Source organism: Gouania willdenowi, chromosome 11 (assembly GCF_900634775.1).
Source record: "Gouania willdenowi chromosome 11, fGouWil2.1, whole genome shotgun sequence".
Classification (NCBI taxonomy): Eukaryota; Metazoa; Chordata; class Actinopteri; order Blenniiformes; family Gobiesocidae; genus Gouania; species Gouania willdenowi.
The window spans coordinates 12,598,877-12,622,578 of NC_041054.1; the positions used below are offsets into that span (position 1 = coordinate 12,598,877).

The window sequence follows — 23,702 nt, forward strand, 5'->3', positions numbered from 1 at the left end:
AGCCAAGAAGGAGAAAAATACAGATATGGAAACACAGACTCAAGCCTTTTGTCACACAGCATTGTGCCAGGCGTAGGATGTTGTTCCTCAGAGAAAGAACAGATCTCTCTTGGGGGCTTCATGGAATTATTGGCTTCACCCTCATTGTTTCTTTAAGACGCTGCTAAGAGCTTCCTCCTGGCATGAAGAGAAGCTTTGTCTCACACATGTGGAGGTATGAAGTTTCACATCTACAACAGGTGTCAAGTTTTCCACGAGTGTGGGAGGGAGAGCAAGAATTCATCTTTAACTGTTGGAGTGAAACTTCATTCCCGTTGGGTAAACTGTCAATGCTCACAGAATCACTCACGCTGCGGTTGCTGCTCGACAAAGCCAGGCTGAGATCGGAGCGTTACGGCTGTGGATGGAGGACTTTAGTGTGCTGACGTGGAGGATACTCTGCCTCCCAGTCTCCAGATGTCATCAATAACCTAAACTGTGCAGCGAGCAGAGCAATCACCTGTCCGTCTGTGGTCGGGATGGTAATGATTAATCTTAAATTACCAGCCTCGGCTTCAGCTTTCAGTCACTCACTTTAATGACTCGCTGCAGCGCTTTGCACCTGCAGCCACTTTGCATCACATTCTCACAGGCAAACACTGGGGCTGCCATGACAACTGAGGTATGTAATATTATGGTAAGTAGACTAATACTGTGCCTCCATTTATGGTGGCAACCTGTTTAATTGCAGGCTGGGGAGGAATGGTGTGACCCCCAGGTGGGCCTTGAGTACCAACAGCCAAACACAACAAACCCTGTTAGGAAATGAGAGGCTTTTAAAAGACTTAACAGTCCATGAGTATTTGCTGAGGTGACACATACAACTACCAAGTGGCATACAAATGTTCAACAAGCACAACGTTACGGAAAGTAGTTTTCTGTGGTTGTCATTTGAAAGCACACCCAGCAGAGGCTCGGAAGTCTCTGGAATCAGCTCTCAGTTCAACTTCAGGCCTCTAACAATCGTTTTGAAGACTGAACCATTGGCTCACTGCCGATTCTGATTGGTCGCCATAACAACATCACCATGGCAATCCAAGAGCAGGACTTTATTTCTATCGTTAAGATGATGTCAACAGGTTCAAGGGGACTTTCTTTAGCGTCCTACATCAACGCAAATATTTAATGGTCAGTTGATGATTCAAAACTTGAATGTGAAAATGTAGTATACAGTATGTTTGACTGAGTATTGTGAAATCCAATCTCTGGGAGGAACAGTAAGGCGAGGGTACTGTTGGATTCAAATCCATGAGTGTTTGAGAGACTATCCAGTCTCAGTGGCCTCAAAGGTAATTGAAAAATTAAAAAAAAAAAAAATGAATCCCAAACAAACACAGGTGGGATGATGCAGACCTGCATTTCTGGATGATCAGAATCCTCACGGAAACCAAACCCTGCAGAAGGGTGGAGGTGTGAACAACAGATGTCACGGGTGCCAAACCACTCATCACTTTAGCATGTAGAAGCAGCATTTTTACAAGCTACACATGTCCAGCTGCATGTGGGTAATGGCCACCACATGGAGGATACCTGTTAAATTCATTTCTTTCCAACTGCTTTACCATTAAGGTCAGAAACAGAGATCAGCTGCCCAGAGAGTGTATAGGATGAGAGAGAGGAAAATATTTCTCCATGTTCATAAATATAACACACCTAATTCAGCATGCATGGATTGTTACAGCAGTTGCTTCTATTAGCCAATTAAACGCATCTTAATCCCAGGACGTCATTATAGCTGCTGCGCAGCAATGGTCAGGGTCAGGCAATTTCGGACCACATTAGGCAATTCTGAGCAATAAGCAGTGTAAGAAGGCGAAAAAGAAAAAGTTGGATTCTAATGTGCATTTTACATCAGTTGAGCCTTGAACTTTCCATTTTTGCATTGACTCCAACTGTTAGCAGAGAGAAATTCCAAATGCTGAAAAAAAAAAAAATAAATAAATAAAATCAATACATCAGTTTTTGTGATAAACTTCTGTTATTTACCAAAACATTTTCTACTGTGACTCCAAAATTTTGTAATTTAAAAAAATATATACACATTAAAAATGTATTCATCAATACAAGGACTGGTATATGTTTACAATACCATTTACAGTCTAAGATTTTGATGCACTGTAAGCTCAGTTTTCGATGAATTAAAAAAGAAAATCTGCATGGATTGTTTGTGTGGGACAGTCTGAAGATGCAATAACTTACAATAGGTTTAAAATTACAAAAGTTCCTTCAATGTTGGGGTCACATTTTGGTGAAATGTGCAAATCTATAGCACATTTGCTTGATTTGTTGTGAATTTTCAAAAGGTTAGCCCCAAACTAAATACCTATATTTCCAAATAAATCTCTTTTTTTTTGTATATTGATTTAAAACAACTAAACAAAAGTGTTGGCATTTATTTATTATCATCAAAGCAATCTGAATAGAATTTAAATTATTATCACTAAACTAACATTTCCTCAGAATTGATTAAGATCATGCTGTCCAATCACATTCCTGTTTTCATGCACGCATATACACCAAGGTGAAGCATCAATAAACTTAACATTGGTTGAAAAAGTGTGAATGAATTCTATCCTTCACACACACACACACAAACACACTATGACTAGCTTCTGAAGAGGGCAATAAAAAGTTGCTACCATGGCAACAACTATGGCTTTGAGCCTTGTATGATGAACCGTGACGTGCACAGATGATGTTAGTATGAGAAACACTGGCGTTTGTAGGTAAAACAGAGGAAGTGAGTGAAGGCAGGTTAGTTATTTCAGTTAATAACGTTAGCACTGCCACCTACAGGCTGACAGGAGCCACAGCACCTCAGTCATCAATGCACACACATAAATTAGTCTGAAATAACATCAGTATTTAATTTATGAGCAAATCTTATAAATACAAAAACAATCTCTTATATACCACCTGTAAAATAGCTGCATTGTGTTACCATTAGCCTGTTTCTTCTTTACTACATTTCTCATTCTGGTCACATTTATATCTTTGTGTGATAATAACATGTTATTAGAATAACATGTATAGTTTATTCCATGTTCACTCCTTACAAAACCTCACAGCAAATCTCTAAAGACACTAGATAAGTGGCAAATGGGTTCAAACAAGCCACAAAAGGTAAAAAAAAAAAAATATTCAGATTAACACAATATTTGCAACATAGAACCAATGAATGTCGGCGGTTCAAGAATCTCAAGCATGCAAATCAATGCCACGCTTTGGTTAAAATTACAATTGGCACAGTGGTTTTGCACAGGCTCAGAGGTGACTTAAGAGCGTTGGCAGCAGCCTTTTTGCTCCTCCTTTGCCTCGCTGCTGGGGCCGACGAGCGAGGAGAGGGTCACGGCGCTGATGGAGCCACGGGTCACCTCCCGGCTGGCCACCTTTGTATGGATGGCTGGAGGAAATGGGTTACAGACAGGGTTTGGGTGTTTTCAAAAGGCAAAAATACATTCCATTCAAAAGTAACAATAGAAGAGACAAAGTAGCTAAGCTCACCTGTCAGAACTTCATTGAAAGCAGCTTCAACGTTTGTTGAGTCCAAAGCTGAGGTCTCCATGTACATCAGGCCATTCTTCTCTGCAAATAAAACAAACATTGAAAACACAGCGCACGGCTCCAAATATAGATCTGTTATACTGACGAGGATTAGGCATCATCCTGCAGACAACCAACATTCCCATATATTTTATGTTTTCACAGCCCAACGTTCCCATTGTGTTACACTAGCTCACATGTGTCAAAGTTAGGGCCTGGGGACAAATTCGACCCTTTAGAGCAGGGGTGTCAAAGTCATTTTAGTTCAGGGGCCAAATACGGACCAGTTTGAGCTAAAATGGGCCACAGATTTTTAATATTAATAACAAGAAGAAGAAGACATTGTCATCAACATCCCCCGCCAGATTGGTTTTCATTATAACTCCTAAATGTAAGAATTTAGATGTATACATAACAAAATATAATCACATCAGAATATAAAATTACTGACGATCTTAAACGGTTTGTAAGAAAAGCTGTCCCCTTTGAAGATACCTGGAACAGAGTAAAGAAAAACGGAACTCGGGCAATAACTCTGGAAAAATAATTGTGCACTTCTCATTTTCAAACTCTATCAAGTTATTGATACCCTGAAGCCACACACCAAATTTGGTTACCCTATATTAAACGGTTTCAAAGAAAAGCTGTCCCCTTTGAATATACTTCAAACAGATTAAAAAAACAGAACAAGGGCAATAACTCCGGAAAAAAATAATCACATGCGTCTTATTTTCGAACTCCATCAAGGTATTGATACCCTGAAGTCACTCACCTGGTTATCCTATCTTAAACAGTTTCTGAGAAAAGCTGTCAGAGAAAAAAAAAAACAAAACAAGGGCAATAACTCCCTTGTCCCGTGCGCGCTGCTCATTTTCGAACTCCATCAAGGTACTGATACCCTGAAACCACACACCAAATTTGGTTATCGTATCTTAAACAGTTTCTGACAAAATCTGTCCCCTTTAACTTGGCGGAGCTCAAACCTGTATCCCCCTTCCACTTTGTGGCGTGGGATAATAACCTTTATTCATCACTGTAGTGAAATTATTCTCTGGATTTTCCCCGAGGGGTAGCAGTGGGCTGCCAATTGCAGATGCCCTGGGAGCAGTTGGATTGGGGTTAAGGGACTTGCTTAACATCCCTCATTGATGGCCAGGGTGAGACTCAAATTTGGATGATAAAAAGAGCAAATTCAACATTAATGTGCCCTGGTTTGCACTTCCACGTATACATGATATATACATGATAAAATATGTGAAAATATCAGTCCCTGCAGGATCTTCACTTTTGGAATTTAGAAATTTTATGGAATAATTTGAGGAAAATTTGCCAGATTTTGGAAAAATTGAGAGTTCTTTCAACAATTTGAGATTAAAAATGACTGCCGTCGTGTGATATAAGAAATTGATTTATTGGATTTTTTGTGTTTGGATGGGGCTGAGATATTTACAATTAAATTAGTTGATCATTTACGAAATGTTTCATGTTTTTCTTTTCAATCATTTTTACTTTCTTGAGTGGGCCAAATTTGATGCTCTAAATTTGGCCCCCCAGCCTTGAGTTTGACGCGTGCATTAGCGCATCCAATTTTGGCAGGGGAAAGTGAAAAAAATGACAGAGAAAAAAGATAAGCCATTGTGTCAACGATCAACTAATTCAATTGTAGATATCTCAGCCCCTCCAAATACACAGATTCAGAAGTTATGCAAAATCCAGCCATTTTTCTTGAATTATTACACAAAGTTTACGCCAATTGAAATAAAAAAATTGGTGACAAACTGAGGAAGTATAAGGTAAGACCCCACAGGGACTTATATCTGTCACTAATTGCTTGGACATTGGCGATGGATTACTTACTTTATGCATCATTAATAAGAAGAAGAGCAAACTAGGACACACTAATGTTAAAGTTACTTGTTTTTTAACACCTAAAATCTGCAGTCCACTTGTGATCAAACCGGTCCATATGATGCCAGAAGTACTGATGGTAATAAAATCTTAACCAAAGATAGACCATACTGTATATCATGGAAGATTCCGTTAGAATTTAGGAGGGGATCTGGATCAACAAACTGATTCTGGATCAGTTTGAAAGATCCAAAATGCACATTTCTTATCATTGGCCAATAAAAAAAAATTAAAAAAAAATCTGTGATGTGTGATGACTTTATGAAATTTGACTACGTTATATCAGGTTGGTTGATCAATTTCCACACTGAGTTTCATCTAGATCACATCCAGGCTACTCAGTTATTGCAAATTTTTGAACATGGTTGTGCCAATACCTTTGGTCTCTTTTCTTCTAAAAAAAAAAAATGTAAAGTGTGTGATCATGGTAGAGCAATCAGGATCACTGATGCCAGATTGTGAAATATTTGGCACTTGGCAGAGAGTGTTAACCATTGTGTTTATTTATCAGTGTCTTTACAGTCCTTATGTTGATAGTGTTGTTAGGTAAAGTTTCTTATTGTAATTTAGATTCATATATTATCATATTTTTTGTTCAGGTATAGTATATATCCTATTTATTTCAGTGTTGGTATTTCATATATCAGCCGATAAATTGGTTATCATTTCGATGTTATCAGCTGATATATCAGGCATCAGCTTTTTAAAAGCCTTAATATCAGTATTAGCATTGGCCGAACAGCAGTCAGGCTCTAGCTTGTATCTTCTTTATATTTCTATATTTTCCCTTGGCTTGAAAAGTGTTTTTTGTCCCTTTTGTTCAATTCAAACAAACAAAACCAAAATCAAGGAATTTCTTTTTTTTTTTTTTTTATCACAATCCAACTTTGATTCAACTTGTGTCCAACAGAGTGTCATATCACCTGTTACTATAACATCTATAGCAACTGAATAAAACAAAACCTAATCCACCTGCAAAGTCTTTGGCCTCCTCCGTGGGGACCGTCCTGAGGGATTCCAGGTCCTTCTTGTTTCCCACCAGCATGACCACTATGTGAGGGTCCGCGTGGTCATAGAGCTCTTTGAGCCATCGCTCTGCGCTCTCATAGGTCAGGTGTTTGCTGATGTCATAGACCAGCAGCGCTCCTACTGCTCCTCTGTAATACCTGATTTAGATTAGAGAAAAGCAGTCAAAACTCTGTTTCTGAAAACATGACACGTGCAATACATGCAGTTGTTGTTAAATATTCTCACAATGAAGGAATATTTAAAATACAAATTCATATACGTGATCAAATGTGACAGATTTAGTTTATTAGATCAACCCCCAAAGCATATGGTACTAGCTGCCAGCCAATAATACAATAATAAATACACTTGTTACTATCACCTGTTATTGTAAAGAATTAATTTCACACACACAGCAAGACAAAGCCAGACTAGTTAGAAATGATCAAGTTTTATCACAGCAAGGGCCACAAAAGTGGGATTATCTGACATTTTGTGTATTTTCCTTTCCTTTTTTGTGCATGCTTTGCTGTAGTTATGGGTTTGTTTGTTTTTTCTGTAATTTTGTATATTTTTTGGAGTCATTTTGTGTATTTTAATTTAGCCGTTTTGTCTATTTTTTGTCTTCTTATGCTCTTTTATAGTTCAGAATTCTTGTAGGTTTCATAGTTATTTTGTTTTATTTTGCAGCTTTTTTTGGAAATTAGACCTCCAGTTGCCCACGTCTAATCTAGACAGTGCTGGGGTAAGGGTGGGCGATATATCAAGATTCAAGATATATCGAGTCACTGTTTTTGCTACTTCTCAGGACTGCCATCAGTAAGATGGATTGCTGAGTGTGTCACTACAGAAGTCACTCACACGTGCTGTCCCTTATAAGAGAAAAAGGCAAAAGTGGCACATATTGTGCAGCTGTTTATTAATAAATGAGCCTGTAAGGCATTTTTCATCAGCAAATTGAACCCAAAATTGTTTTTCTGGTCAGACTTCATTTGAATTAAAATTATTGAGATTTATAATGTAAATCGCAATTTTGAAAAAAAATATTAAGATATGAGTCTTGGTCCCAGGCACTGGAACAAGTGGGATTGGGGTGGGTTGGGATGGATTATGGAGTCTTGGTCCATATCTGGGTTGGGGTCAATAATAATTGTAATTGCTTAATTGATAATTAATTACAATTATATTGCAATTGTAATTTTTAAAATTTGTTGCTGTTGTAATTGAGTTCAGATAATTGATTTTGTAATTGCCATGAAAATTCTATAAAAAAAAATTATTTTATATTGTAGATAATAAACAAAAACTATAATTTAACCCAAAACTGGAGAACCATGTTACTTTTATGTACTGCTCTTCACATATGTAGTTAAACAATTATTAAAATATGTGAAAGGTTTCCCACATTTTACCATTTAAAAAAATTCAAATCGAGGGATATACTGAGACAAAAGAGGCTCAGATGCCCACAATAAAAATATTAAAATCTATATTTTCATTGATTAGGAAGCCTAACAAGGTAATCAATAGATAGGAAATAAATTAGATGATAGATATTTGTTTTAAGTGTATTTTACAGCTGATTTAGGACCCGTTATCATAACAGATGCTAACAGAAAGCTAACAGAAGAGGAAGGTTAACTTTTATGAGGTCATTTATTTCAGGCTCAGTAATTGTAATTCATTGTAATTGAACTGTAGTAATTGCGAACGTAATTGTAATTGACTTTCTGAGAATAAAAAACGATTGCACTTTTAATTGTAATTGGAAAAAATGCTGGTAACTGTGATCGTAATTGAATTGTAACTGAACATGGATAATTGAAAATGTAATTGTTACTGAAAATTGTAATTGATCCCAACCCTGGTCCATATCGCCCAGCCCTATATTGGGGTGATGTGGATAAAAGAAAAGAAAGTAAATAGTTTAAACTCTAGAAACAGAGGAGGAGCTGCAGCACTCCATTTTTAAACCTAACAGGATCTCAAATTGAAGTGACGATAATATGCACTGTGATCAGTGTTGATTAAAGCAGAACACACAGTGTGATAATTCTCACTTCCTGAAATGCTGCATGTATTAGTCATGAGTGTGGCTGATGTGAGTAGTGTACCCACGCTGAGGTGATGGCCCTGTAGCGCTCCAGTCCTGCTGTGTCCCAGATCTGAGCTTTGATGGTGAAGTTGTCCAACTGAACGGTTCGTGTGCTGAACTCCACTCCGATGGTGGTGCGGCTGTCATGGGTGAACTCATTCTTGGTGAAGCGGGAGAGAAGGTTGCTTTTTCCAACCCCAGATTCTCCAATCAAAACAACTAGAGGAAGAAGTTTGAATTGACTCATGAGGTTAATATATGACTGTTAAGTAGTTAAAAATTAACGTTCTGTTATAAATCTTATATCTTTTGATCTCTCTAAGACACATGCAGACTTTCTGTTAGCCTTACAACATAGAAGACAGACGTGGCCAGGTTTGGGGTCAATTGTAATTGATAATTATAATTATGGCATCATTATAATTGTAATTTAAACAATATGTTGCTTTTGTAATCATAATTAAATTATAATTGAGTTTAGGTCATTTAAATTGTAATTGTCATGTTATTATTTAATGCAAAACTGGGAAACCATGTTACAGTTCTACACATAAATAGTTAACAATTATTAAAATATGTTTCATATCAAGCTTTACCACAATTTTCCATTTCATTTTTTTTAATAATCTAGTGGTATACTGACACAAAAAAGGCTCAGACACCCACACTAAAAGTATTAAAACCTATATTTTCATTGATTAGGAAGCCTAACATTGTAGCCAATAGATAGGAAATAAATTAAATGATATATATGTGTTTTTAGTGTATTTTAAAGCTGATTTAAGACCCGTTATCATAAGAGATGCTAACAGAAAGCTAACACAAGAGGAAGGTTAACTTTTACAAAGTGTCTATAGTTCCGGACCCGGACCTCAGACAAACCTGACCATACAGTAGTTCCGGTGTAGTGAAAAGTAATCCTACGCGTGAAAGCCTCCTAAAGGCTCTATTCTCCCATGTGCGTAAGTCCAAAAAGCCGTGCAGCAGCACTGTTTTTGGCTGCGTGCTATTCTCCCCCTGTACTTAAGTCAGTCGCTGCGCGCCTTCATCCCAGTTACGCACTGTGGGTGGAGCAGCCCTGAAATGTGGGTGTTCCCATTCAAATCTGGTTTTACGCGCATTCTACAGTATGCGTAAGTCCTTTTCCTCTTACGCGCTTCTAACCCTGGAATAAGTGCAGCGCCCCGATAAGGTGAAACATTATATTGTACTAGAAATATGGACTTCGTTACATTTGAAGCCACACGGACTCGTGCTTCACGCAGCAGCAGCTGTGATCACTCAGCTGCTGCTGCACGATTAATCAAAACTCTGACAGATGCAGACTTCTGTCCACATTGGTCACAGTGATTCAACTATTTTCATACTATGTATAAAGTCACAGTTTGAACCACTACAGAGTGAAACAAGCTGTCATATGCAGATGAGGATGGACCAGAAACTGTTCCCACACATATTTTAATGAGGCTCAGGTCACTTTAAAGAATTTATATTTAAAACTGGGTATTATAGAAGCCAATAGTTCTGTTTCACTGCAAACATCCCTCTGTATTAAAGCAGGACGCTCTGCGGCCGCGTTATTTCCTCATGTCTCCAGCATCTAACTCAGTCAAGCTTTACAGCGATGATGATGATCAAGGAGAGAGATTTTAACCTACTCAGACAGAATGCGGCCGATCCTCAGTCACGCTGCAATAATCTGATCAAATCAACCTGTTACATTGTTTATCAATGAAGGCGTTTTAAATTAAAAGTGAACTTTATCATTGTCACGTATTTCAATGACATTTACAAGCGTTGGGAAAACTCCATGTTCCGTGATTTCTAGACAGCCCTAAAAATTGATATTACCGCCTCCTTTCTTTCAGCCCGGCTTCATTCACACATACGCGTTTTTGGTCTACCTTACACCCAGTGGGCGTGTCAGCAGCCTGGACCGCAGAATACACGTAGGAGAGAAGCGCGTAACTGCAGGCGTGCAAAAAAGCACTTAAGTCCAGACGGGAGAATAGACCCCTAGGTGCGCATGCCCATTGTCTACCGTAGGAAACTTTTACGGTTGGGTTATTTTGTAGTACACTGGCACTTCCTGTGTGCATGCGCAAATCCGTCACTGCCGGACTTTTTCTACATAAGTGTAAATGTGTGTGTGGTCTAAGGCGCTACACTCAAGTGGGTTTGAATCCCACTTTTGACATTATTTTTTAATTTTTTAATTTTAACATAATTAACAAGGTAAATTCTACCTTTAAAAATACATATATGAAAAAAGGAAACATTTTAGGGTATTTCCTGGGTTAGGGTTAGGGATAGTGCTAGGGCTAAAATAAAACTGACGGAACTATAGCTAGAAGAACATGGGTCCGGCAGTGACGGAACTACCGGTATTCGATGTACTACGCACGCAAACGCATGCGGAAGTATAGTCAGGATTGTCTGAGGTCCAGGTCCAGACAAATAGCAACAGCCTAACTTTTATTAGGTTATTTATTTCAGGCTCAGTAATTGCGAATAATTGTAAATTATCTTTAGTAATCGAGACCGTAATTGTAATTGACTTTCTGTGGATAAAAAATTCTTGTAATTTAATTGTAACTGGGAAAAAGGCTGGTCACCGTTGAGTTGTAGTTGAACATGGGTAATTGAAAACGTATTTGTAACTGAAAAATGTAATTGACACCAACCCTGGACGTGGCAGATCCACCACTGTTGCTGACTGGAGTCACTTAAGGTGATCCACTTTAAGATTTAAAACAAGCACAGCCTCTGCCTTACACTCTTTTGACGAGTCATAATAAAATATTCCATATTAATCTGCTGGGCCAAAGGTCAAATATTTTTACAACCAAATGGAACAGAGAGCAAGGACTTCCTTCTTATTTCTCTGGCCCTCAGTCGTCCACAGAAATCACTGCAGGCAGATACAATACAACCAACACTGAATGTGACAGTGGGATGTGTGTCTTTATCTCACCTTTAAAGACAAAGTTGTAGGAGTCGTCAGAGCCCATGTTGAAGTGAGGGTTCCTGTTTCAGTCAGTCACCTGAAACCACTGTTCAGTATCAGATCCCAGAGAGAAGAGGAAAAAGAGAAGTATTCAAAACTGGAAACAGCCACACTTCTCTGTCTCTCTCTCCAGTGCGGAGAGAGAGAGTGAGTAAAGGTGGAAAATGGAGGACAGAAAGATTATCTTGAGTTGCTTCCTACTTTATCCGTGCATTGAGGCAGTTCCTGGCTGAGGATGGACGGACAGGAAGGCAGGAGTCCTGATCATCAGCTGACGGCAGCGGCAGAGCTAGAGCTAGGGGAAGGAGAGCAGGTGGAACAGGTAGAACCACTAGCAGGAAGAGGCCCCGCCCTCTGCTATGCTCCTTTCACACTGTGATTGTGGCTGTTGTTGGAACAATAGACCTCACCTACAGGTGAGGTAGACCTACAACCTGCTGTCTCCACCCTGTATGTGGGCAGGGCTGAGGAGGTCCTCTTTCCTGATGTTTGGAATCTGAACTATTTCATTTATTCTAGCTTTATCGTGACTTTAAAAACCAAACATTCTATTCATTTCTTCATTGATTGAATGAAATAAATTATTACAGTAAATGATTAGGTATTAAGTATGACCATTGAGACATTTTTAATCTAATAAAGCAGCAAAATATTTTGTTAGTTTGGCATCGTCTAGAGCAGAGATGGATAACTCTAATCCCAGCGAGGACCACAAAAATGTGACTGTCTGCTCAGAGGGCCACATTATCAACATATCAGCATTAAGAATATTGACTATCTAGCATTAATACAGGAAAGAACGAAGGGTTTTTGCATGTATTCTGTTGTGTTTTTGGAGTTATTTTGTAGATTTTCCTTTGTTATTTTAAAACTTTTTTTAATTATCATTTATTTGTAGTTGTCGTGTGTTTTGGAGTAATGTGTATTTTTACAGTATATGGGTATTTTACATTAATTGTATGTGTGTTCTTGGAGTCATTTGGTGTATTTTTGTTATATGATATTCAGTTATTTATAGTTGTCATGAGTGTTTTTGGAGTAATTTTGCTGTTTTTGTATATGTTTGCTGATTTCGGAGTAATTTTGTGTATCTGCTGTTTTTGTGTCATTTTCTGTTCGTGTAGTCATTTTGTACACGGTAGTTTGCTGTTTTTGATTTTGTGTTTTTGGAGTCATTTTTTGTATTTGTGCTGCTTTTTTGTGTATTTTTTGTAATTTCATGTCTTTCTGGAGTCATTTTGTGCGTTTGCTTCTGGTGTTGCACAAAATTAAACGTTTGGAGTTTTCTAAGCACATACAATACAAACACTCTACTCCCTCAGCGGAACTCGAAATCCTTGGAGGATTGCCATGGCAACAGTGAGATAAAGCAACCATCTAAAGTAGGTGTTTTAAAAAAGATTGCAAGTTTTAGTAATGAAATATCCAAGCAGGGAAAAATGACATCGTGGCACATTACAGAGAATGAAACTAGTACGTGTGTTTTTTATTTAAAGCTTTTGAGAAACACCAATTCCAAAGTTTGTTCTATTCTAACATATTCCCTCATGTTTTCATGTTGACTATAAGAACATCTGACAGGATAAAACATTTAAGGTTGAATCTGCTCTTCTCGGCACTTTGATTTTATTGTTTCTATTCTGCAGCATTGTTGCTTTAAATTTGAAACTAATTTCTCTTTAAAATGAGAACTTATTTTTTTAATAAGTTACAAGTATTTAGGGTAAAAACCTTCTTTTAGGTTCACCAGGCCTGTCTAAAAGCAACAAAAAAAAGGTATAATTTATTAAACTGAGCAAAGGGATCAATAGACATTATTATAAGCTTATATGTATTTAAAAACATGTTTTGAGTATAATTTTGTAAGGAACTGCCTTTATAAAACACCTACTAAAGCCAACAACTATCACTCCAAAAGTCATGTACCGTAGCCTGAAAATGGTTACAGTACGTAATGCGACAAATGCATTTCAGAAAGAGAGAAAAGGTCTTCTTTTGGGTGATGGTCTTCCACAAAAACTACAACAACTATTTGATAGAGATTACCAGAGTGAAACTGATTTATAGAAAGTCTAAACAGTTGTTTGTGGTGTGATGAGCTGTGATGCGTCCGCCCTCCAGAGGGAATAAACTCCACAGGATGAACAGGTGCAGAACCAAAGTATTTACCACTTTATATGTTGACGCCAGACAGAGGAAACAATCCGGTGTTCTGAAGCAGGTTGTTTTAAAACAACACAACAAAAGACCATTTTTGACCACATTTTATTATTTTTTTAGTACAGTACTGTTAAAAGTTAATCTTGACATATTGAACTGGGCGATGGGTTTTTTTTTTTCTTCTTTAGCCGAGGTCAACAGACAAAGCAAAGCTATAAAGGCATTTGCCAAGTTTACCACAACTACAATGCTGAAATCTTTAAAAGAACAAACTAGACATTTGAGAAACGTATGGTGTCACAATACCATACAAGAAATATTTGTAAAGCCTTTTCCAATACTTGTGATTTTATTCAGCTGATTTTCACATTTATTTGTGCGAGAAAAATCATTCTTATCTCTAGGCACTAACTGCACCAAAAAAAGAAAAAGGATAGAATAGGAAACTGATTTGATTTAGGTGATCAGAAAGTTTGTTTCACTTTTTCTTTATTTTAAGTGGCGCCCTCTACATCAGAGTTACCGTAATGCAATCAGAATGGTGTGTGCAATTAAAAAGAAAGTCTTCAGCCAGTGCGCTGATTGAGGCTGTAATTTTTGACATATGTTTTGGGAGTCAGTGGAACAGAGCAGGCACAGCAATGGTACCTTCAAACTAAAACAAAGTTTGCACCTTTTGGTGGGCACTTAAATGTGGAATGACAGAATTCAACTTCTAGGAAGTCTAAATGACTTCATTTTCCTAAGCACTTGCAATAAATAGTGAAAGCTGTTAGGGCAAAAACAGCATTTAATGTTGAACCAGAACAACAAGAAGAGGATGAAGAATGAGGTTTAACTTCTGCAAAGGTCAAGATGTCTCAATAACCAGGGTTAGGATTACTGTATGCCAAAAAGTCTTCACAAAACCATTCCTTAAAGTAAATACTAACAAACCGCCTCACGGTGACTGCGAGTGAACTGCCAATCACATGCAAGAACTTTATGATGAATAATGTAAATATCCGCCTCCAACAACCTCAGCTCCAGTTTTAATGTGAAAAAACAACAAATTATGAAGTGACAAAGTGTTGGGATTTCCTTTTGTCAAGAAAGGTTTGGCTCCTTCTCTCTGACACCAGAACATCTACCGATACTGAGGTGAGAGCGTTTGAGTCCAACTCTACAGCAGTACTCTGGGACACAGATCTGGCTGGATGATATTAAAAAAAAAATGAAAATATGAAGAATGATCTGAGATTTCTAATGAGAGGGGAGTCACAGATCCGCCCCGAAAGTCTTCTGTAAAGTTTTGACCAATACAGTTGAATTACTTTTGGATCTCTGATGGCGAGTGGGTTCACGGGTTTGGTATGATGTAGGCGTGTAGGTGTCAGTATGTACTGTATGTCTTTACGAGGGCTGTGAGCCCAGCAGTCTCTCGATAGCGGCGTTAATGTCCCCTCCAGTAGCGATGAGCGCCTGCAGGTTGGCCTCACGGTTGATGAAGCCCATGGCGTTCAGCTGGTCCAGCTGAGACTGGAATCGAACTTCTGGGGTCTGAGTCTACAAGGACAAATGAAGGACGTTTACAAACCCACAGCATTGATATTTGAGCCAGGATATTCAGTCGATGTGTGAATAGCTTTACCGGTGCACTTCCTCCTCCGCCTCCTACTCCTCCTCCTATTCCTCCTCCACCAGCAAACATCTGGAGCATTTGTTGCATCAGCTGCTGCTGGGCAGGGTTTGTTACACCACTGCTGGGTGAGGAGGCAGGGTTCTCTGCAGGCATGCTGACCCCTGCAGGCATGCTGACCCCTGTGGGGATGCCAGGGGTTCCACCCGGCATCAAGCTGGATCACACAAAACAAATTTAGTTACATTTTTAATTTTAAACAAATAGCACTGTCAGTGGCTGTGATGGCAGCACCTGGGCATTAGTCCTGGTGCTTCTGTCTGCAGCGTCTGTAGGCCTTGCTGGATCTGCATCAGAGCTTGCATGGCTCTGGGATTGGTCATCACAGACAGGGCTTCAGGGTTCTGCATCTGAATTTGGAAAACATTTAGCAGTCAGTTAGAAACACAATAATTTTAATTTTATGTGTGTATATATGTATTAAAAACCTCTATTGATATTGTATGTGTTACACCTTTCCAGAGTAAGTGTTCCAAAAACTTTATAAAAAATTATTTAGAAAAAGAAAACCTCTTTGAACATGCATGAGCCTAAAAAATTGTGTTAATTAAAAACTATTGTTAAAAGCTGCTTAAGCTTTAAATGTTGTAAAACACACATACACTTAATAAAATTGTATAACAAATTATAAAGAATGAGTCACCTGCTGTAAAAAGACAGGAAGCTGAGATCTGAACTGGTCCTGCAGCTGTGGGTTTCCAGCAAACAATGGATTATTCATCAATACCTGGTAGAAAGAGACAGAAAGACCATCAGAAAACTGTAATTTTACATCTGGCAAAGCTTTTTTTTTTTAATATATATATATATAATTGTCATATGTAAAGCCACATACACAAAATTTGTTCTCTGCATTCAACCCATCCCTGAGAAGCAGTGGGCAGCCACGGTGTAGCACCCGGGGAGCAGTTAAGGTTAAGGGACTTGCTCAAATTCCCACACTGATGGCCCAGGTGAGATTAAAACCAGTGACCCTCCGACTAAAAATGCAAAATAAAACAGGGAACACCCTAAAGGCTCAAACATACTCTGATGTCCGTGCGGAAAACATTCGCAAGGCCACGGCGCTCAAAGCTCAAATTTTACAACCGTGCATACTCCGTTGAGCGAACATGGGCTCAATGTGTGCGAGTGAAAATTTTATCTGTTTGCATCTGTGCGAGTATGTAGGGCAGAGGTCTCATTCTCGCGGCCCGCGGGACGATAATTTGTGGCTTGCAGGACAATGTGAAAATGTAATGTTAGTGCGGCCCGTGTGTTTTATACTGTACTGTAATGACATGACTTGAGCCGTTATCAAAGGTTTATCAGCCTTTAATGGAAGTCTTTAAAACATTAGGTACCCCTCATTCTCCGCTTACGCTCGCCCTTCCCCAGCCTCCCAGCCAATCAACACGCAGAACACATGTAAACAAAGACGAACATTGGCAGAGAAAGCTGCACGTAACAATGCTTCAAATGCCATGGGAAACCACAACACCTGTTAAACATTGAATAAACTAGACGTGGAACATAACTCAGTTAAATAGGACCCAGCCTGTTACAATATGAATGGCACTATACAGCATTGTGCGTTGACGATGTCACCAAGGGAAGCACACCTCCGATGGAGCCACCCACCCAGCTAGCTCGCACCCGCCATTCCGCTTCCGAGGCTGGGGGCTTATAGGGGACCTACCCACCTCGGTTATAATCAACGAAACATCAGTGTTGGCTGGAACATACAGCTGATACCATGGGGTTATTATAGAAAATAAAAGCCAGTAAATAACGCATCTGTGGCTGCGTCCCATGGTTTATATCGGCTAATGTCCCGATAGTAAACGCCCCACTGGTGATCGCCTTTTTTCCGCTCTCTATCTCGGTACTTTCTACCATCTACAAATGTCATGATGTTCATGTCATCATAAAATACATGAACATTGAGCACAAAAAGAAAGGCGATTGCTGCCGAGTGGTTCATTATCCACCTTGTTGACGAAAGAAAAGGCGGAAATGACGTTCTCCGTGCGTCTGGTTGGCTAAACACGTGACTTGAACTTTATTGCTTGGGGAAAAAATTTTTAAAAAATTTATTAGGAGAGTGACAGCAATTAGCCGACATCATGTCATGTTCAAAGCCTGCAATGAAGAAAAAGGTTGTTGATGAGCACAGACAATTTCTTCCCTCAAGCCAAATGTAGCTCATCAATGTGAGAGGAAGCGCTGCCAGGTCTCCAGCAACAGGAAGTAGGCCAGAGAAGCCATGTTCAGAAGAAATGTTCATGTTTGTCAATGCTGCATTCATGTTCTGGGCAGTTCATGTTCAGAAGAGCCCATTGAAATTAAAGAATTGTTAGTGATGACATTTATGAAGATTTAATTTTTTTTCACCAAAGTTGTTTGTGGAATACCTGAAATTAAAGCTAGGGTTGGCGATTTTCTCCAGATACACTTTTTAAGTTTTGAGTTGAAATTGTCTTTATGTCCTAACAGAAATTAAGATCTTATGTTCTCTAAAAAAGGAATGAAGAAAATCTGTCAAGTGTAAATCTGTAATAACTTCAACCAATGGAAAAAACAAACCATTTCTTTTTTAACCAATCACGTCTCCCTGTTCGTTCTTGATCCCTCGCATGCACAAGCTCTCACTGAAAGCACGTCACCGCCAACAGAGTTTTTAGTCACGTATAATGATAAAGTTTATTGTTTACTTACTGCTGAATGAGACAAAGTTTCTACACAATACAATCGATGAGCTGAGCTCCTCTTCTGCAGCAGCTGTGCGCATGCATGTGAGTGAGATGGAGCACAGAGGGGAGGGGGGTAAAGGCGGAGTCGTCGGGGAGGCTAATTCAAAATCATGCTAGCTTTCAAAAATTGCCTACCCTACCTTTAAAGAACTGATATTAATGACGTTAATGAAGATTTCATTTTTTTTTTACCAAAGTTTTTTTGTGGAATACCTGATGCGGCCCAGCCTCACCCAGACTCTGCCTACTGTGGCCCTCAGGTAATTTGAGTTTGAGACCCCTGGCGTGGGGTGACCTTATTTTGAAAATCCAAAAGGAGGAAACGGGAAGTTACGCTCTGAGGCGTCCGGGTACGTGTAGCAACAGAGCGCATGGGGGGCACGCCTAGTGGACGTGGGGCAGGAGGGGCGTTGGGGTAGAGCGCACCGAGCAGAATGATGAAGCGCGCTTATTGGACCTGAAACAGGGGGCGGGGAAAACGCGGAGAGCGGAGTGATAGAGCATACATGCGCAGCGCATACGCGATTCCACACAAAAGCCGGACAAACTTCAGAAAAACAATGGTTTCGCTATTTTAAAATGATGTGGTCCATCACCGATTATTTCAAAAGACAAAATGAGGAAAGAGAGGAGGAGGCTGGTGTTCAGGAGAGCCAGCAACATAGAGCTGCTTCTTGTACAAAAGAGAGAGAAGGGCAGTAATACCACACACACACACACGCACGCACGCGGAGGAGCAGAGATGAGGGGTTCTCTACTGGTCTCACCCTGGGACCCACAATTTTTTTTAGAATTCAACCAACCAAATTTAGTTTTAAAAAAAATAGCTGTTAAAAGCATGGATGGCTATGCTGTACACCCCCCGTCCAAATTCTGTGCTGGTCGGGGGTGCCACCACGAAAAAAGTTTGTGTAGAGCCCTGCCATTTCACCCATGTGGACGAGCTTTGAAGAAAGACCGACAGACAAGCTTAGGAAGTACCGACACCTATAAAACCCGTCCCAATAAGAGTACTAACCTGGGAAGCCAGCTCTGGGTTTTGAGACAGTGACTGCATCATGCTGCGCATGTACGGAGCAGACAGCATGTTCTGCATTAGCTGAGGGTTTTCCGAGATCTGCTGCATTAGACTCTGCATGCCTGGGCTGTTGAACATGCCTTCAACACAAAAAAGGTCAAATGTGTTACGACCAGTTCGAAAATATGATCAACTACGGTATGAATTGAGCTAAATTCAAAGGCCTCGGCTGTCTAACCATTTCCCAGACTGCCAGGATTGATGCCCAGTGGATTGGACACACTGGGGGTGGTGCCTGTGGTGGTAGTCGTGCTTCCTGTGGTGCCTCCTGTACTCTCTGATGCGTTGGATGAATTCTGCGGCCCCCATGGATTAGGCAGAGGCTCACGGTTTTCTGTCCGAGATGGCTGGGCTCCAGACTCTGAGTTCCCACCTAGAGCTGAGAAAGGGTTGTTGCCAAACTGCAAAGAGAACAGACAAAGTCAACACAGTTTACCACCTAAAAGTAAGAAATATACCACTAAGATATCAAAGGGAACAACAATAAAATAAGAATATGTATGCAAGCATTCAAAGATTTAACCCAAATATTTCTCATGGATACCTGTTCTCTAGCAGCACTAAACATTGGTTCCTGGATGTCCGTGTACATCCTCCGCAAAGCATTGTAGCCTCCTGGGATGCTCTCCAGGTTGCTTAGAGCCCGGTCCTGATTTCGCATCATTTCCTGCATCATAGCTGGATTTCTTGCTAGCTCCATAGTCTGAATAGTTAGAGAGTAAAAGAGTCATTCAACATCTTTTTAGCGTCCACCAGGTCCTGAAAAAAGCTTCAAAATACTAATTAATTAGTACAGAGATCCATTAGAGGAGTGGAGGAAATCTCGTGGTCAGTGGTAATACCATTTATTTATGATGTCTTAACTGGTTAAAAAGTCAGCTAAACATGTTTTACCTGTCTCATGAGCTCAGGGTTGTTGAGCATGTGAGAGATCTCTGGGTTGCGTTCCATTAACTGCTGCATCTGAGGGTTAGCCATGATCATCTGTCTCATCAGGTCAGGGTTGGACATCATGTTCTGTACCAGCGGGTTCTCCATAATCTGAGAGAGCATCTCGGGGTTGGACATGAGCTGCCTCTGCATCTGCTGCTGCAGTTCCATAAAGTTATTAGAGCCCATGCCCATTCCAGCTAGACCAGCCAGGTCACCAAAGCCACCTAGAGAGGTTAGGACAAGGGTTAAATATACTCTTAAACAGAACATGACGTTTAAGTCAACTCACTTAGTAAATTTGGTGTCTGTGTAGGTGGTGGGGCAGCGCTAGTAGATCCTGTTGTGGAAGAGGGGTTGGAGCCTGGACTCGATGGAGAGGTACTGCCTGCTTGAGTAGAGGTCGAACTAGAGGCTGAGGTGCTACTGGCATCCCCTGTTCTATTAAATTCAGAAAGAATAAAAAGCTGATTATTGTGTGTTTGAATATCACCCAAAAAGTCATTTTAGAGAAGCATTGAGTTCATATTTAAATTGAATTATATGCTTATTCAACTCTTGAATAAACTTAAGTATAAAGTTGCAGAAAACCTTTGCGAGACACCAGAACATCCATGTCTTACTTGTGTGTTGTTTTTATGACAAGGTGAACTGTCAGGCCATCTTTGATACCATGTTGGCTAAGGCTGTCCCCATCCTTTAAGATCTTCCCTGCAAATATAAGAACCAACTGGTCCTGTTTGGCTTTGAACCTCTGTGAGATCTCTTCTTTAAACTATAGGAAAAATACAATAAAAAAAAAAAAACATTTAGTAAAAGAGAGCAATGACTTCACATCATGTTTTCCAAAAGACTCTTGGACCAAATGGAATTTAGCATACAGTGCAAACATTACAAACAGAAACAGAAATAAAATTGACAACAAATCATTGATTAAAAAAATAACTAAATAAATAAATAAATAAATAAATAAAACGTAATGAATTATCTTGATATACTTCTCAGGGATCTGATTTTAAAACACACAAATCATGAAAATACTACACTAAAAAGAGACATGTGGAAGAATCATGTCTTTTACACTTCACATATGCTAAAAAGCAGCTAAAATCAGTTGCGTACTCCCAATATATTTCCTAAGAAATCCAGTGTAAAACTTGTGCACTGCCTAAAGCCGTTGCCAACGTCAATTAATACATTTTGTAAAGCTGCTTTTATCTAAAACCAGATTGAAAGCAGAAAGCTATTCGGCTGTCACATGACACAGCAGTAAAATAAAAAGTGTGCACATTGTGCTTCTCATTGGATTCATGTTTCGGTCTAATTATTATTAATAAGTGTGATTCAGATCATGTTAAGACTAGTGTTTTTTGTTTCATGATGTCAACTATATGTTGATGGTAAAATTCCCAAAGACCCAATACCAAAATACAAATAATTACGTATATCTCAAGAGTTTTAATACAATTTTAAATGCAACAATTATTAATGTATGTTACAAATAACCCAATTATTTCACTACAATAGTAAAATTCAAAGATGGATGATTAGATAGATTTAACTTGTTATTTGTCGCCATTATGTAAACTCCATTACAATTGCATTCAATGTGCTTGCATGGATTGCGTTGTCATTACACCGCAACACGTCGCCAGGCCGACGGCAGCGCTGAGAATCCTCTTTATTCCCCAGAAAGCAGAATGACTCAGTGGCTGCTCAGAGAATGTTCTAGAGGGAAACTTCTAGCTTCACTCAGCACAGCCTGGAGAAGGTCTGGACTAAAGTCAATCACAACACATAATAATAACGTCACACCACACTGATGCTTTTACTTTCAATTCGAGTCGCTTGTAATGAGCACACAGCGGCCAGCTGACACTTGTTTGGCTACATGTTAGCAGCCGCTGGCTCAGTCCATACTCACTATGCTAACCAGCTAACTGCTATCCGTTAGCTAACTAGCCGGTTGGTAATAAAAAAATAACGAGCTCATAACCTACAAATTGCGGTTAATAGCGTAGCTTTAGCTCAATATCTGTAAATCGTATGAACTAAACTGGTGAAATACAACTAAAGCGCTACTACGTGCTGAGGTTAGCCGGCAAGTGTGACGACAAACGTTAACTGGCTAGCTGGTTAGCCTCCTAGCTGAAGTTGTGGGCATGACGTGAGAGGAGCACACCTGTCTAAACAACACACCTGAGTGACAGAAGCATCCTCTGCGATGGCAATTTCTTCTTTGTCCTTAGGAGTCTTCACTGTGACCTTGATAATAGTTCCCTCCGAGGCTTCGGGCTTATTATTATTGTTATTACCAGGATCTGCGGCGCCTTGGTCAGCCATCTTTACTCCACCGATGGAACAGCTCAACTCTGGCGTCAGCTTCCGGATGACAAGAGGTCAGACCCTCCCTTCAGAATAAAGCTCAAACGTTTTTCATGTTGTAGGTTTGTCAATCACTAAAGCTTCTGAGTTACCTGGTTTTACCCCTTGGAACTTTTTTTAAATTATGTTAATTTATATGACTTGTTTTAAGATTAAGTGAAAACAATTTACATTTTTATTTAATTGTATTTTTTATGTGTTTGTTAAAACCGTATTTTAAGATTGTGCCTTTTTGTAAGATTCTACGTCTAAGTATAGTTAATAAAGGGCTTAAGTACACATAATAGTCGTAATTTCAAAATTCCTTGACTTTGTATGCATGAAACAGACATTGTGTTTGTTTGTTAATTGACTCTGGTGTGTTTGGTTTGCAGTGAGATTGAAATATTTCAGTTCACTTTTTTTTCAATACTTACATTTGGAGTGTTTGTCTATGTTCTCTGTTTGCTTTACTTGAATTTAAAAGGACTTTTTACTGTTTTACTTGACTTTTGACACGTAATAATTGTGCGTTACAAAAAATAAAAGCAGGAATTGCAGAATTTATTTGTCTTTCCAGTTTAAATTGAGGTTTGGAACCATCTCGTGTAAGTTTCAATCAACAGGAATGACAAATAAAATATAGGTGTATACGCACCAAAATATTTTTGTTTTACCAAAAACATTTTCACTCTGGGCCCCATAGACTGATTTTGCTTAGGACTCCCACATGACCTGGGTCGGCCCTGGCTCTGTAACCAGCAAAAGTAAATCAAAATCACTCGTGTCAGACCATAATTTATATGTACCATCAGATAATCAGATTTTTAGGAGTTATTGGACAACAAGAGACAAAGTGTTTTGATGGTCAATGCTATAAAGATATTAAGAATTGCTTAGATATGAATGTTGGAATATTGTGGAATGTTTATTTATTTATACTTAAGGGAAGGTGATGAATGAGGCCAATACGAGCAAAAAAAGCAGTTACTTGCTTGTTTTGTAATCTGAATCATTATTAGTCTGCTAGAAGTTTCTACTGAGTAAATGGACCTTAGGCGGCTCCTGCTGCATGTGTATAAGACAAAGAGGCCTACGTGTGTTATTATGTAGAATTCATCATTTTAATCTATTTTTATTTATTAATAAACCACGTGCAG

General features: G+C 39.2%; 2 protein-coding genes across 4 annotated transcripts; both read right to left on the minus strand.

The window, feature by feature from the left end:
* Positions 1–2,422: 2,422 nt before the first annotated feature.
* On the minus strand, positions 2,423–11,997 carry LOC114472328 (ras-related protein Rab-25-like). Of its 3 annotated transcripts, none has more exons than XM_028461542.1 (6): positions 11,802–11,997; positions 11,568–11,646; positions 8,617–8,812; positions 6,463–6,656; positions 3,544–3,624; positions 2,423–3,442 (listed from the first exon to the last, which is right to left on the minus strand). In XM_028461542.1, the coding sequence occupies exons 2-6, from the start codon at positions 11,602–11,604 to the stop codon at positions 3,315–3,317; spliced, it is 636 nt and encodes a 211-aa protein (XP_028317343.1). In that variant the 5' UTR covers positions 11,605–11,646; positions 11,802–11,997; the 3' UTR covers positions 2,423–3,314. The 3 variants fall into 3 exon arrangements, with proteins under 3 accessions (XP_028317343.1, XP_028317345.1, XP_028317344.1); XM_028461544.1 differs by having other exon boundaries at positions 3,302–3,442; positions 11,568–11,637; XM_028461543.1 differs by having other exon boundaries at positions 3,302–3,442; positions 11,568–11,663.
* Positions 11,998–13,848: 1,851 nt separating this feature from the next.
* Positions 13,849–22,521, minus strand: ubqln4 (ubiquilin 4). Its single transcript, XM_028461570.1, has 11 exons — positions 22,378–22,521; positions 20,802–20,953; positions 20,471–20,619; positions 20,143–20,405; positions 19,793–19,951; positions 19,427–19,649; positions 19,189–19,328; positions 16,082–16,165; positions 15,673–15,788; positions 15,391–15,595; positions 13,849–15,305 (listed from the first exon to the last, which is right to left on the minus strand). The coding sequence occupies exons 1-11, from the start codon at positions 22,519–22,521 to the stop codon at positions 15,153–15,155; spliced, it is 1,788 nt and encodes a 595-aa protein (XP_028317371.1). The 3' UTR covers positions 13,849–15,152.
* Positions 22,522–23,702: the final 1,181 nt, after the last annotated feature.